The 15,597-nt window shown below is 37.2% G+C and overlaps 4 protein-coding genes across 4 annotated transcripts; all 4 read right to left on the bottom strand.

Moving 5' to 3' along the window:
- Positions 1-460: 460 nt before the first annotated feature.
- LOC133133399 (olfactory receptor 1F1-like) lies at positions 461-1,429 on the bottom strand. The gene has a single exon (XM_061249497.1). It carries the CDS (start codon positions 1,427-1,429, stop codon positions 461-463), a length of 969 nt encoding a protein of 322 aa, XP_061105481.1.
- Positions 1,430-3,793: 2,364 nt separating this feature from the next.
- Positions 3,794-4,765, bottom strand: LOC133133398 (olfactory receptor 1F1-like). Its single transcript, XM_061249496.1, has one exon. The coding sequence runs from the start codon at positions 4,763-4,765 to the stop codon at positions 3,794-3,796; it is 972 nt and encodes a 323-aa protein (XP_061105480.1).
- A 3,495-nt stretch (positions 4,766-8,260) lies between these two features.
- LOC133133397 (olfactory receptor 6F1-like) lies at positions 8,261-9,235 on the bottom strand. The gene has a single exon (XM_061249495.1). It carries the CDS (start codon positions 9,233-9,235, stop codon positions 8,261-8,263), a length of 975 nt encoding a protein of 324 aa, XP_061105479.1.
- A 3,773-nt stretch (positions 9,236-13,008) lies between these two features.
- LOC133133396 (olfactory receptor 6F1-like) lies at positions 13,009-13,980 on the bottom strand. The gene has a single exon (XM_061249494.1). It carries the CDS (start codon positions 13,978-13,980, stop codon positions 13,009-13,011), a length of 972 nt encoding a protein of 323 aa, XP_061105478.1.
- Between the last annotated feature and the right edge of the window lie 1,617 nt (positions 13,981-15,597).

Genomic DNA, 15,597 nt, shown 5'->3' with positions numbered 1-15,597 from the left:
AGTCCAAGTCTGCTTGTTTTGTATATCTATCATTGCATTCCCATTCATTTGAATACACTCAGTGATCACTTTATTAAGTAGACCTGTACACCAGCTTGTTAATGCAAATATCTAAGCAGCGACTCAATGCATAAAATATACAGTCATGAGGTTCAGCTGTTGTTCAGATCAAACATCAGCATTGGGAAGAAAGGTGACCTAAGTGACTCGACGGGCAGAAACTGCTGATCTTCTGGGCCTTTCATGCACAGCAGTCTCTAGAGTTTACAGAGCATGGTGCAAAAAACAAAGGTTGAGTGAGCAGCAGTTCTCTGTGAATGGCTTATAGCAGCAGATGACAAATAAGTCTAATAAATACCTAATGAAGAGGTCACTGAAGGTCAATTTGAAAATGTATCTTACAGTTCACATGGTATATAGTTAAACTTGTCAGTCAGCCATTTGTGATTGAAACATTTATTCATGTATTGCTTACAGTGAGGTGTATCTTGTATCTTCTGTACAGCTTTTTAATGGATTCTCTGAATTCTTCTGTCTTCAGTGTATAAATTATTGGATTCAGCACAGGGGGCAAGGCGGTCGCCAGAGACAAGTTAATAATCCTGGTGTTCTGATGCAAAGCGGTGCCCATTGCTTCGGTGATACTTATAGGAAGATAAAATATGCTCACCAAGATCAAATGGGAGGTGCAGGTTTTCATGGCTTTGAGGCGCTCTGAGGCTGCGATTTTTAACAATGCCCTGCCTATACAAATGTATGTGCCGATGATAAAAAGTAATGGAACCCAGAGAATCATAATAGGATGTGTCCAATTAATCACGGAACTTGGAGTGTTGTCATTGCAGGCCAAACGGTATATGGGTCCGTGATCACAGAAATAACTGTTTATCACATTGGATCTGCAGAAGGACAGTTTGCTGATAAAAATCGCAGTAATGAGAATAGCCATCCCTGCAAAAATCCATAATACGGCTGTGATCACCAATATTGATTTATTAGTCACAATCTCATTGTATCTCAGTGGAAAGCAGATAGCAACACATCTATCGTAGGACAAAACAGCGAGAGTGAAAGATTGTAGAGAGATAAACAAAAAAACAAAATACATATTAGTCAAGCAGGCCTCGAAGGAGATTAAATGTGATTTAAACAGGAAGGTGTCAATCAACGGAGGAATGAATGCAGTGCTTCCACACAAATCGCACAGAGCCAAATTAAAAACAGCAATGTATTTTGGACTGTGAAGACATTGGTCAGTGTAAATCATGAACATGACGAAAATGTTTCCCAGTAGAGTCAGAACATATACAAAGCATGTGAAGATATAGTAGTATTCTATGTGGGGAATACCGGCAAAACCATCAATGTAAAAAAAGTCAGGATGCACAATAGGGGCGTCTCTGAAGGAGGTTGAGTTCAGGAGACTCATCGCAGATTTCTTTTGTCTTCACTGTTTCTCAACTTCTGACAAACTAGTTCTTAACTGAAAATAAAAAAGGTTAACCTTCAGTCATTCATTCCTCAGACCTGACAAAGTTAGCATGTACTGAGCAACAGAAATGAAATGTCAGATTTCTTTTTTTTTTTTTACATTGTTGTATAATAGATCAACTGTGTCTCAAACAAAAACACAAAATCCAGAATGCCAAGCCTTCCCTGAGCCCATTAATCTGTGACTGAAAAACATTTCATGAATCTCTGCATGGTCCTGCAGAACACACTCATTTCATCTGTTTGTATTACTTCTGCATCAATGTACCTTTCAGTTTCAATAGAAACAGCTGATAGTTTAATTGTGAAATCAACCTGACAGTAGATGTACTCAGAGAGATGAAACCAAAGGGAGCTTAATGATGAACACTATCAATAAATTGTATGTACACTGAAATTTTTGACATTTTGCCCTCAGAAATCTAAAAAGGGAAAGGTTTGAAATATATATCAGGCTAATTTTTTCTGCAATAAAGTTTCTTTTTTAAATTTAATTCTACATTCTAGATTTCATTCCTATACATTTTAAGCTTTGCAGAAAATTGCAGCTTTTTGAAGGAATAAATTGAGGTGTGATTAATACTCACCAATTACTTCACGCAAACTTAAACAGACCAGATGTTGTCAATAAATATATATATATATATGAAATATGAAAAAAAATGCTTTATATTGTTCGGAAAACAATGTCTTTCAATTTTTCTCTTTTAGTCGATGTATGTCCTAGAACTTGATAATCGATCATTTGGAACAGACTTTGGTGAGTGGAAGTGGTCACTGTCGTTCTTATAGCCCACCGTTTTGAGCATTTCACCAAGGGAACAGAAGCAGAAGAAATGCTCATGTATAATTAATGCAACATGACGTAATGATACCAGTTCATTTCATGATCCTATGTTTGTATTTATTCATTTACTTACTTATTTACTGGATTAGGAGGCTGATCATTGCACATTCTGGAACCCTTTTGTTTTTATGAGATTTCTTTAAAAATAAATCTTGTCCCCTTTCACTTCAAATAACTGTGAACTAGCATGTCCTTGAATTAACAAATGTGGTTGGCTTGTTTGGGTCTTTGAAATCTTGTTCTATTCAAAGTATGGCATGGATTGACCACATGCTGGTGCTATAGTGGATCTGAAAATACTTTGAAATGAAAGAGCCTATTCCCCATACCCTGTTTGCCTTACAGTCATAAAATTGCCCCCCCCCCCCCCCCCTTCTCATGTGGAATGAGTCAATTGAAATGAATTGAATTTGCCGTGGGCGTGGCTTACCACAAAAAATGTTCATAATTACACAGCCATTTGACCCAAAGTCGTGAAACTTAATATTTGCATTGCCAGCTTAGCCCAAGCCTGCAACATGGTGGTGCTATAGAGGTCCTAATATGTTTGTTTTTTTTTATATTTACTAAAAATCGCTGGCTGCTTTAGGCTGGTCCCAATGTTGATGGCATGGTATAAAATTGCAGTTTGAACATAGACACAGTATGTAAAATTGCTGTCCACTATTCTACAGTCTATGTTTACAAACTATTTCGTAATATTTATGTGTTGTATGTGTTTTGAACCTCACTCTCAAATCCGTTGCTGTGGCATATGTAACTGTTACTATTTCAGCTTTGTGTTTGTACGCTGTATGTACGAGCTTGAAACACTGTACTGGTAAATGTGTAAAAATAATAAAGTTAGCACAGATACATTGGGCACACATTCCGCCTGCTGTTTGGATGCAGCAGCAAAAGTCTGCACTGACATCAGTATGGACCTGTCCCTGATTGTACGACTGGTCACCCCGATCCAAATAACCCTTTCCACTTTTCCCCCCAGAGGGCAATTTCCACCTATTTTGTACTCGTCCTGTGTTTTAACATTAGGCTACTCCTAGCTTCCTAACACACCAGAATGAGTCTGGGAATGTTATTAGTAAGCTACTATATTGCTCATATTAATCTGGCGAAATTGGACAATTTCATTGGCAAATGGATTAGATGCCCTATCCAGAACTAGTTGGATTGTACATTGTTGTGTTGTAAATCACACTGGATTAGTGTTGGGGCAATTTTAGCTAACTACTTCAAGTTAGTCTGCCGTTTAGCCTTTAAAAGCTTCGCTTCATAGCTATTACCAACATCGGGCATCACGCACTTGTCCCCCATGCAGGTGGTGGCAGTGCATAGGGGTGGGGGACAACATGTTTACCATTTGATAATTGCTCTTACAGTTACAGTTAAGTGAACGTTTTTGAAAAATTAACACGGTTAAACTTGCCAGTCAATCATCTGCGGTGTAACATTTATTTATTTATTTCTTACAGTGACGTGTATCTTCTTTCTTCTGTACAGCTTTTTAATGGATTCTCTGAATTCTTCTGTCTTCAGTGTGTAAATGATTGGATTCAGCACAGGTGGCAAGATGGTCGTCAGAGACATGTTAATAATTCTGGTGTTGTGGTGCATGGAGGGGCCCATTGCTTCAGTGATACAGATAGGAAGATAAAACACGCTCACCAAGATTAAATGAGAGGTGCAGGTTTTCATGGCTTTGAGGCGCTCTGAGGCTGCCGCAATTCTCATTAATGCTCTGCCTATACAAATGTATGTACCTGTGATAAAAAGTACTGGAAACCAGAGAATCACAAGAGGATGTGACCAATTAATCACCATACTTGGAGTGTTATCATTGCATGCCAAACGAAATGTGGGTCCATGATCACAGAAATAACTGTGTATCACATTGGATTTGCAGAAAGACAGTGTGTTGATAAAAATCACACCTATGAAAATGGCCATTCCTGCAAAAATCCATAATATGGCTATGATGACCAATACTAGTTTACTAGTCACAATCTCATTGTATCTCAGTGGAAAGCAGATAGCAACGCATCTGTCATAGGACAGGACGGTGAGAGTGAAAGATTGTAGAGCAATAAAAAAGAAAACAAAATACAGATTAGTCAAGCAGGCCTCAAAAGAGATTAACTGTGATTTAAACAGTAAGGTGTCAATAAACTGAGGAATGCATGCTGTACTTCCACACAAGTCACACAGAGCCAAATTAAAAACTGCTATGTATTTTGGACTGTGAAGACAGTGGTCAGTGTAAATCATAAACATGACAAAAGTGTTTCCCAGTACAGTCACAGCGTACACAAAGCATGTGAAGACATAGTAGTATGTTATGTAGGGAATACCGGCAAAACCACTTATGAAAAAATAGTCAGGATGTACGACAGTGCCGTTTCTAAAGAAAATTGAATTCAGGGGGCTCATCGCAGGTTTGTTTGATATTCACTGTTTCTCACCTTCAGAGAAAACAGTCTTTGAGGACCTAAAAATAAAAAATAAATAGGTTGACCCTCAAACATGTTAACAATGGGTGGCATATAAAATATTGAGCAACAGAAACTAGCCAAGCTCAGAATGATAGAATTTCTGTACATTGTTGTATTAATATATTGTATCTGTCGCAAACAAATAACAAATAACAAAAGTCACTCAGCCAATTAATCTGTGTGAAACACATTTCATTAGTCTCTGCATGGTCATGCGAAACACATAGCAGTCATGCTACACAATCATTCCATCTTTTTGTGAAAATAAAGCTGACAGTCGTAGATGTACTCAGAAAAATGAAACCACTGGGGGCTTTATGATGAATACACTTTCTGTACATGAAATATGAAATATTTCACATTTTCTCTCTAAAAAGGCAAAGGTTTCATAGGTCATGTCACAGTTTTTTTTATCACAAAATCACTGGTTTTATAACACAGTACAGTAATTTTTAAATTTATTTCTCAATTAGAATTATTGCTATGCACTTCAAGCTAAGCAGAAAATAGCTCTTTGAAATAAATAAATGAGGGAATAAATTGAGGTGTGCTATTACTTACCAATAACTAGGCAAACTTACGTAGACCAAATACGTTGTCAGTATCTATCTTTCATATGGAAGAAATTGTTTTCTGTTTATAGAAAACCATCGTCTGTCAATATTTATTCTTAGTAGATCGCCTTGAACTTGGTGATAGATCAGTTGGGAAAGACTGTGGTGAGGAAAGCTTGTGCATTCCTTCTTATATCCCGGAGTGTCGGCACTGAGCACACACCAGGGGAACAGAAGACAGAAATAAACGCTCATGTGAAATGAATGCAACACGATGCAATGATAGCGGTTGTTTTCGTGTTCTTTGTTTAGTTTAGTTAGTTAGTTACCCAAGCGCTGCAGGTCCTGGAAACTCATTTTTTTCGGGTTTTCTTTAAAAGGGATATTTCACTTTGATATAATACGAGTAATTGTGTGGAGCTTTGACCATTTCTTTGGATTCAGTAAATGATTACCCACATCAGCTGTGCCTGCCAACCATTAGTCCTGAGTGATTCATGTTTTTTTCAGTTGAGTTGGATTTTGATTCGGTTTTGGAATATAATCACATATAATCACATTGATTTGTTTTTTATTATTATTATTATTATTATTATTATTATTATTGACTGTGCCATGAAACAATTTTTATTGAAATGTGAAAAACTTTAACTTTCTTGAAAAGAGCTTTACAACTTTATATCTAGGCTATTTCAAAGGTTCCAATGTTGTGTCTGCATATGACAGCAAATCACTTGCATAAAGTATCAATTTGGTCATCAAAAATATATATGAATTTCAGGTGTGTATATTTAATTTTTTTAATTGTTGACTTCATAATTTATCTCCATTATGATAAAGGCAACGATTGGCCGTGGAAGTAAAGCGATTTTCTCTTTGGCAGGCAGCAACGAGCCAGCCATCACGATAAAACGCTACCAACCTACTGTTTTCAGTGTTCCCTACGCAACGTTACCAAGGTAACTAGCAACGTTGACAAAATCATCACACCAATTTCGAGGACAAGACATTCTGCTTATTAAAAACAACCAATTTGTTAGCCGTGCTGTTATGTCATGTATATGTTGTTTGGTAGGCCTACAGCCATGCAGTAGACTATGTACTGTATACCTCTTTGGTACAGGTCCAATATCGTTCGTGTCATGAATACTGGGTTCCGTGTTCAAAACTTGTTTAAAACTTACGTTCTCATCTGTAGGTGCAAAGGATCATGGTTATTGTAGTTATACCAATGCTTATTTCTGTTCTAACCGGGTTGAGGAGCTGACTTTTAAAAACTACAACTAAAATTAGCTGAGAAACTGAAGTTATACATCAAATTTATAAAATTCAAATATCGAAACGGACTTCGGTCAATTAATAATTTAAGCACCAGAAAAACACTGAAATGAAGGTCAGTCGCTCAGCACTACGGTCCATTAATACCATGTGCTTCACTTGAGACTCATATCGTTGCATTGTGATTTTTTGTAGTGCATCTCACGATAAGAATGCGATTTATTTCGGATTGAGTACTTAATCCATAGGCTTTGGAAGTCTGACGTAACCCATAGCAGAACCGTTGCCCATAACGTTATAGATTTCCAGATCAAAGCACTTTCTCTATGGGAAAAAATAATGGCCGCTTGTCGCATAAGCGTCTCTGTCACAGTCTGTGATTTAAGATGCCGTTGGGATAAATGCCAAAACGAAATTAGATTTATCCTGTGAATTAGCCATTCTAATATTTGTGCGTTTTTATCCAGACTCATTTTCATCTTAAGCGGAACTGGGTCCACTGAATTCGGGTGCTGCCTTCCAACCGAAATAACTATTTTGTTAGGCAAATGCTAAAACCATAGGATAGCACGTTTTTCATGCGCCACAGCTTGCGGTTCCGTGAGAAAGGGTTCCCAGGCTGGTCAGTGCTATCTTGTTTTAGCCAGCAAAGATATTTAAAGCAACGACTCAACTAACTTAAGGAAATTACTCAGGAGAACACCAACGATGACAAGAATAAAGACACTTACAGCGATATATACAACCGTATTAAAAAATCCCCAAAAAAACGAGCGAATAATATTCATCGGCAACGCGCGTGAATGGTAACCAAAAATACAGCCTGGCACAGCACCGTGCGTGATGTTGTTATTGTGCGACGAGTTGCTAACAATTTAGCCGTAGCAATTTGCTTTTTAAATGTACACAGATTTTTTCGACAATAGAAATTGGATGAAAAGCATTAATTTTTAATATAGAAAAAACATCCAAATATCATAATTTATATGAAATGATTTTTTTTTTATTTCTTATCTCTCATAGACCAAATAACATCTATGGACCCAATTAAGATAACCCAATTAAGTTTTTTTCAAAAGTATATTGGATAACATTTTAAATTTGCAAGGTAAAATACATTCAACAATCATGGTCGGGACTATAATTCTTGTATCAATGGAGGGAATAGTCATCGATTCTCCTGACAAAGTACATGAACTTTATTCTTATGTTTAAATTTTTTCTTTTTAATTGAGTAATCTTTTTTTTTTCTAAAGACCATAGGTGTTCCTATTATTGGCACCCCAAACAATTATTGTAAATAAAATCAAACAATTAGGGCTGACAGGAAGGTATAGTAACTTAACTGAATTTACAACAAAAACCAAGTTACAACCAAGTCACAACAGTGGTATGCAAAACAGCATCTCTGAACACGCAACACATCAAACCCTGAAGTGAATGGGCGAAAGCAACAGAAGACCAGTATGTCTAATGAATACCTAAAAAACAGGTCACTTAGGGTAAATTTGCAAATTTCTCTTACAGTTCACGATTGAGTTTGGGGGTTAAGAAATGTTCCGTACTGAAACTTGTCTGGCAGGTATTTGTGATTAAAACATTTATTCATTCATTTTTACAGTGATGTGCATCTTTTCTCTTCTGTACAGCTTTTTAATGGCTTGTCTGAATTCTTCTGTCTTCAGTGTGTAAATGATTGGATTGAGCACAGGGGGCAAGAAGGTAGACAGAGAATAGTTAATGATCCTGGTGTTCTGGTGCATAGAGGGGCCCATTGCTTTGCTGATACACATAGGAAGATAAAATACACACACCAAGATCAAATGAGAGGTGCAGGTTTGCATGGCTTTGAGGCGCTCTGAGGCTGCTGCAATTTTTAATAATGCTCTGCCTATACAAATATACGTACCTGTGATAAAAAGTACGGGACACCAGAGAATAATAATTGGATGTGTCCAATTAATCACCATAATTGGTGTGTTGTCATTGCACGCCAAAAGGGCTGTGGGCCCGTAATCACAGAAATAACTGTTTATCACAGTGGATTTGCAGAAGGACAGTGTGGTGATAAAAATCACACCTATGAAAATGGCTATTGCAGCAAAAATCCATAATGTGGCTGTTATCACCAATATTGATTTACTAGTCACAATCTCATTGTATCTCAGTGGAAAGCAGATAGCAACACATCTATCATAGGATAAAAGAGCGAGAGTGCAAGATTGTAGAGCGATAAACAAAAAAACAAAAAACATATCAGCCAAGCAGGCCTCGAAGGAGATTAAATTTGAATTAAATAGGAAGGTGTCAATCAATGGAGGAATGAATGCAGTGCTACCACACAAATCGCACAGAGCCAAATTAAAAACTGCAATGTATTTTGGACTGTGAAGACAGTGGTCAGTGTAAATCATGAACATGACAAAAGCGTTCCCCAGTAGAGTCAGTACATAAACAAAGCATGTGAAGATATAGTAGTATTCTATGTGGGGAATACCAGCAAAACCACTTATGAAAAAGAAGTCAGGACGCACAATACTGGCATTTTGAAGGAAAATTGAATTCAGGGGGCTCATTGCAGGTTTATTTGCTCTTCACTGTTTCTCACCTTCTGAAAAACCAGTCATTTAGAACCTGAAAATAAAACAAATAGGTTAACCATAACATAAATGAATTCCTCAAACCCAAAGTTAACAATGGGTAGTTTATTAAATATTGAGCAACAGAAAGTTATTCTTTAATAGGGGCAGCCTGTAGCCGAGTGGTTAAGGTACATGACAGGGACCTGGAAGGTCTCTTAGCCCATTACTCTGTGACTGAAAAATATTTCATGAATCTCTGCATGGCCCTGCAGAACAGTCATGTTACACACTCATTTCATCTGTTTGTATAACTTTTGTTTCACTGTACTTTTCATTTTGAAAAGAAACAGCTGATAGTTTAATTGCAAAAGAAACCTGGCAGTTTTCAAAATCAAAGGGAGCTTAAGGAAGAACACTATAACTACATGTTATATACACTGAAATATTTGTATCTCAGAAATCAATAAGGGAAAGGTTTGACAGGTCAGGTCACAATGTTTTGATCACAATATATTTTACTTCTTTAAGTAACAGTACAGTCATTTTTCAAATTAAATTTTCAATAAAAATAACACCTATATAATTCAAGCTAAGCAGAAAATTGCAGCTGTTTGAAATAAATAAATGAAGGAATAAAATGAAGGCATGCATAATACTTACCAATAACTATAGGCAAGGTTGCTCATATGTTGTCAATGTATCAGTCTCTCATATATAACTATTTTTCTAGTTCGATCTGTTTGTAAACCAATGTCTTTCAATATTTCTCTTTAGCAGATGTATGTCCTTGAACTTGATGATAGATTGGTTGAAAAAGACTGTGATGAGTCAAAGTGTGTGCTTTCCTTCTTATATCCTGGACTGTTGACACAGAACATTGCACCAAGGGAACAGGACACAGATGAAATGCTCATGTGAAATGAATGCAACATGATGCAATGATAACGGTTGATTTTGAGATCTTAGTTTCGGATTTGTATTTTATTTAAGTAATTTATTTCCTATGTAGGGCCCAAGCACTGCATGTTCTGCAACCCTCTTGTTTCTTTTAAGTAAAATATTATCCACTTTCACTTAAAATAACTGTGAACTATGCAGATTGAAGAACTGCTGGTGCTGTTGGGCACCTGACAATTGGGCCTAGCCCCCATGCACTGTTTGCCCTAGAGTCACAAAAAAATCGCACAGTTTTACAGAATACTAAAAAAATCTGATTCGATTTTGGTCAAAAATTAGATAAGCATAGAGTTGGAATCTTCAAATACTTGTCTATCATTCAGCCTGGAGTCTAGTCGCATTTCCTGTTGTCCTCCACATTCTTCTTCGCGGGTGCATCAGCTGTAACTTTGCAAATGAAGTGGTGGCGAAAATTACGTTTATGTTAATTGACCGTTCCTAAGCCCCGCCCACTCTAGTGACCATGGTCCAAACATTCCTTCAAGATGGCGCTATCTATTTGCCTGCTTTTAAACAATTGCGTTGGTCATTGTACATCGCCAAAAAGAGAGGCTCCCAGGGTTGCCAGGTCTTGCCAAATTTCCATCCCAAAATCTCAAAATATAATGTTCCATTTAGGTGTTTAAACAAATGAAAAATATTTTTCTTCAAATACTCTTAGATGAAGTTTTCTTCATTTTCACTCCCATTTTCAGGCTGTGAATTTTTCAACCGTGACTGGACTTTCGAATTATCCAAATTTGGCGTGAAAACCATAGACATGGCAACACTGGAGACTCCTCCTTCGCCTAGTCAAAAAACTTGGGAGACGTTAAAATGTGATCACGTTTCATATAGAGATGCCAATACGCAACACAGTAACACTCATTGTCTACTGAAAACAGGGACTAAAACCTAGCTAATAATTTTCAAAGATAAGCTACAGAATCAATGGTGTCAATGTGAATTAATAGGCTAGCTAGGTAGAATGCGTCTTTTACTTTAAAATAATGGGATGATTTCACATTTTAGAGAACTGCTGGCAACACTAAATCAAACTATGATTAGCTGCTGTACAGTCATTCATGGATAACAAGCTGACAATGCAATATTTAGAAATGTGTATGCTTAGACCAATAACCCACAGCACCCCCGCAAATTCCGCTTCTGTCCTTTCATTTGTATATAACAAAAATGCAATATTAAAAAAATGAGAATGTAATCTTTGTTATAACTTGTTATGTGCGCAGAAACCAGAATTTTGTGCTGAATTTAAAGCACTTTCAGCGATATTTTATGCATTAAATGTGCTATATAAAGGTACTATATAAATAAAGCTTAAAATTATTATTTACAAATTCTGCCTTTCAAGTATTATGCCTCTCGGCTCATGCCCACATTATGTAACTCGTTGACTCCCCCAGACCTATGTTCTGCCCCCAAACTTTCCAGACCCTCCAAACCAGTGGCTGAGGGGCCAGTTTTTACACCTAGGTCACTTGTAGGTGAGAAACTGTGACAATCTTTGAAGGTTGATCTTACAAAACCGTTTCTGTCAGACACACATATTTTAATAAGCCATATCTTAAATTGTTCTCAGTCATCCGGTATTTCTCCAGTTTCTAAAAACTTAATACTAAATACTTGCCAGTGGTTTAAAACTTATTTCACTTAACTCTTTGAGTACCCTTGGGAATATGGCATTGGGGCCTGCTGCCTTATTTTTCTTTACTTCATATAATTTATCTAGTACTTCTCTATCCCCAATCTCAATATCGACTGACATTCAAATATGACTTCCAGCCTATTAGTAACCTCCTCCCTGGTAAAACTCTCTACAAAGTAGCCATTTAAGGCATCAGCAATATGTTTATTATTATACAGCAGTTCTCCTTTGTTAATCTTAATGCACTCAACCTTCACTTTTTAGTTTCCTTTTCCTACTATAGTATTGAAAGAAATGCTTTGGATAACATTCAGCAACTTGTGCAATTTGCCTTTAAAATAGACTTTTAGTTAACTTGAGTTCTTTTTGAACCCTTTTTAGTATTACAATTTTCAGCATTATTAGTCTCAGTACTGTCCTTTTTATTATCTTATTCAGTTTCGCAAACACTTAGGTATAGCTTTATTCATCCACTGTGGAGACTTTTCCACACCTTTAGCATGAATTTACACTGGACATCAAGTATAATTTTGACCCTGCCCCACTTCTCAGTCACAGTCCTGCAATCCAGAACTTGCCCCCCAGTCTACATTACTCGGTCCAAGACCACTGGATCCCTCCCTGATCTGACCAGGAGCTTGTCTGCTTGCTCCTGAGATCTCCTGTCTAGGCACCAGGCAGGCAACACATCATGCAAGATTCCTTTTCACGAACACAGACTATGCTGTCTACAGCTTTGTCAATCCCACATTCCCTGTCACTAATCTCTAGAACAAACTATGTTCAAGCATATACTGTAGAAAAACTATATTATTGCATTTCAATAGATTTATTCTCATGTTAAATTTTTTTACATTTTTATTGAGGAATCCAATTTTTTTCTAAAAGCCATAGGTTCATTTTATTGGCACCCCAAACAATTAGGGATGACAGGAAGATGGTACTCAAAAAACTGTGATATGCAAAACAGCATCTCTGAACACACAACACATCGAATGGACTGGATAGGCTACAGCAGCAAAAGACCAGTATGTCTAATGAATACATAATAAACAGGTCAGGGTACATTTGCACATTTCTCTTACAATTCACGATTAAGTTTGGGGGTTAAAAATTGTTATGTACTGAAACTTGTCTGGCAGTTATTTGTATTCATAACATGTATTCATTCATTCCTTGCAATTATTTGTATCTTGTTTCTTCTGTACAGCTTTTTAATGGCTTGTCTGAATTCTTCTGTCTTCAGTGTGTAAATGATTGGATTCAGTAAAGGTGGCAAGACAGTCGTCAGAGACAAGTTAAAAATCCTGGTGTTCTGGTGCATGGCGGAGCCCATTGCTTCAGTGATACAGATAGGAAGGTAAAACACACTCACCAAGATCAAATGAGAGGTGCAGGTTTGCATGGCTTTCAGGCGCTCTGAGGCTGCTGCGATTTTTAATAACGCTCTGGCTATACAAATGTATGTGCCCACGATAAAAAGTACTGGACACCAGAGAATCATAATAGGATGTGTCCAATTAATGACTGTAGTTGCAGTGTTGTCATTGCACGCCAAACGGGCTGTGGGTCCGTAATCACAGAAATAACTGTTTATCACAGTGGATTTGCAGAACGACAGTCTGTTGATAGAACTCACACCTATGAAGATGGCTGTTCCTGCCAAAATCCATAATGTGACTGTTATCACCAATATTGATTTACTAGTCACAATCTCATTGTATCTCAGTGGAAAGCAGATAGCAACACATCTATCATAGGACAAAACAGCCAGAGTGAAAGATTGTAGAGAGATAAAAGAAAATGCAAAATACATATTAGCCATGCAGGCCTTGAAGGAGATTAAATGTGATTTAAACAGGAAGGTGTCAATCATCGGAGGAATGAATGCAGTGCTTCCACACAAATCGCACAGAGCCAAATTAAAAACTGCAATGTATTTTGGACTGTGAAGACAGTGGTCAGTGTAAATCATGAACATGACAAAAGCGTTCCCCAGTAGAGTCTGAGCATAAACAAAGCATGTGAAGATATAGTAGTATTCTATGTGGGGAATACCGGCAAAACCACTTATGAAAAAGAAGTCAGGATGCACAATACTGGTATTGTGAAAGACAATTGAATTCAGGGGGCTCATCACAGGTTTATTTGCTGTTCACAGTTTCTCACCTTCTGAACAGTTTTTTAGAACCTGAAAATAAAACAAATAGATTAACCAAAGCCTATAGCCTAGTGGCTATGGTACATGATCAGGATAATTGATGGTCCAAGCCCCAGTGAAGCCATGATAGATCTGCACAGCTGTTGGGCCCTTGAGCAAGGCCATTAACTCTGTTTTCCTCCATGGGGGGATTGTCCCCTGCTTTGTCTAATGAACTGTAAGTTGCTTTGCATAAAATCACCAGCTAAATAGTACAAATTACATATAATTGTTGTATGTTGTTGTATTAATAATCCAAGGATTCCCTCAGCCCATTAATCTGTGACTGAAAACCATTTCATGAATCTCTGCATGGCTCTGCAGAACACACTCATTTCATCTGTTTGTATTACTTTTGTATCACTGTACCTTTCAGTTTCTAAAGAAACAGCTGATAGTTTCATTGCAAAAGAAACCTGACAGTTGTAGAAATATTAAATCAAAGGGAGCTTAATGATGAGTACTATCAATACATTTTATGTCCACTGAAATATTTTTCTTTTAGAAATCAATATGGGAAAGGTCTGATAGGTCCGGTCATGATGTTTTGATCGCAGTATATTTAAAATTTTAAAAACACAGTACAGTCATTTTTAAAATTTAATTTTCAATTATAGTAATACCTATACACATCAAACTAAGCAGAGAATTGTAGCTGTTTGAATAAATGAAGGAATAAAATGAGGGCATGCATTATACTTACTAATGACTATAGGCAAGCTTGCACATATGTTGTCAATGTCTCCGTCTTTCATATATAACTATTTTTCTATTGTTAGTAAACCAATGTCTTTCAGAATTTCTCTTCAGTAGATGTTTGTCCTTGAACTTGATGATAGATAAATTGGAAAAGACTGTGGTGAGTCCAAGTGTTTGCTTTCCTTCTTATATCCTGGACTTGACACAGAGCATTGTACCAAGGGAACAGGACACAAATAAAATGCTCACGTGAAATTAATGCAACATGATGCAATGATAATGGTAGATTTTGTGATCTTAGTTTGGGATTTTTATTTATTAAGTAATTTATTCATTATTTAGAGCCCAAGCACTGCATGTTCTGCAACCTGCTTGTTTTATGAGGTTTCTTTTGAGAAAAATATTTTCCCCTTTCATCTCAAATAAATGTGAACTACTTTGTCCTAATCACCAAACTAAGTTGGCTTGTTTGGGTCTTTGAACTCTTGTTCTGTTTACATTTCAGTGCAGATTGAACAACTGGCTGGTGCTGTTGGGCACCTAACAATACATCTAGCCCCCATGCATGAGTCCCCATGCACTCTAGAGTCACAAAGTTGGGAGCAGGTGCTTCCCTCCTCATAAGGAACAAAATGGCTAGTCCACCATTGTTCATCATATTGAGTTTTTTGCCATTCAGCCACTGACCACAGAATTCTCCCCTGTCTCCGGATGGGCCTGATTGGTGCTCTGGGGATGCCTGCAGTACCAGGATCAGCCTGTCCTGGACTTGGGGCCGGGAGTCAGGTTCTGCTCTACAGCTGGTTAGGGCTGGGAAGGCGAGGGCAGGAGATGAGGGATGGATATAGCTGATAA

Source organism: Conger conger, chromosome 7 (assembly GCF_963514075.1).
Source record: "Conger conger chromosome 7, fConCon1.1, whole genome shotgun sequence".
In the NCBI taxonomy this organism is placed as follows: domain Eukaryota; kingdom Metazoa; phylum Chordata; class Actinopteri; order Anguilliformes; family Congridae; genus Conger; species Conger conger.
This window is presented reverse-complemented; position numbering and strand designations above follow the sequence as displayed.

Bases quoted from the DNA above. Each gene is read 5' to 3' on its own strand.
- LOC133133398 (XM_061249496.1), bottom strand. From the start codon at position 4,765: ATGAGCCCCCTGAATTCAATTTTCTTTAGAAACGGCACTGTCGTACAT.
- LOC133133399 (XM_061249497.1), bottom strand. From the start codon at position 1,429: ATGAGTCTCCTGAACTCAACCTCCTTCAGAGACGCCCCTATTGTGCAT.
- LOC133133396 (XM_061249494.1), bottom strand. From the start codon at position 13,980: ATGAGCCCCCTGAATTCAATTGTCTTTCACAATACCAGTATTGTGCAT.
- LOC133133397 (XM_061249495.1), bottom strand. From the start codon at position 9,235: ATGAGCCCCCTGAATTCAATTTTCCTTCAAAATGCCAGTATTGTGCGT.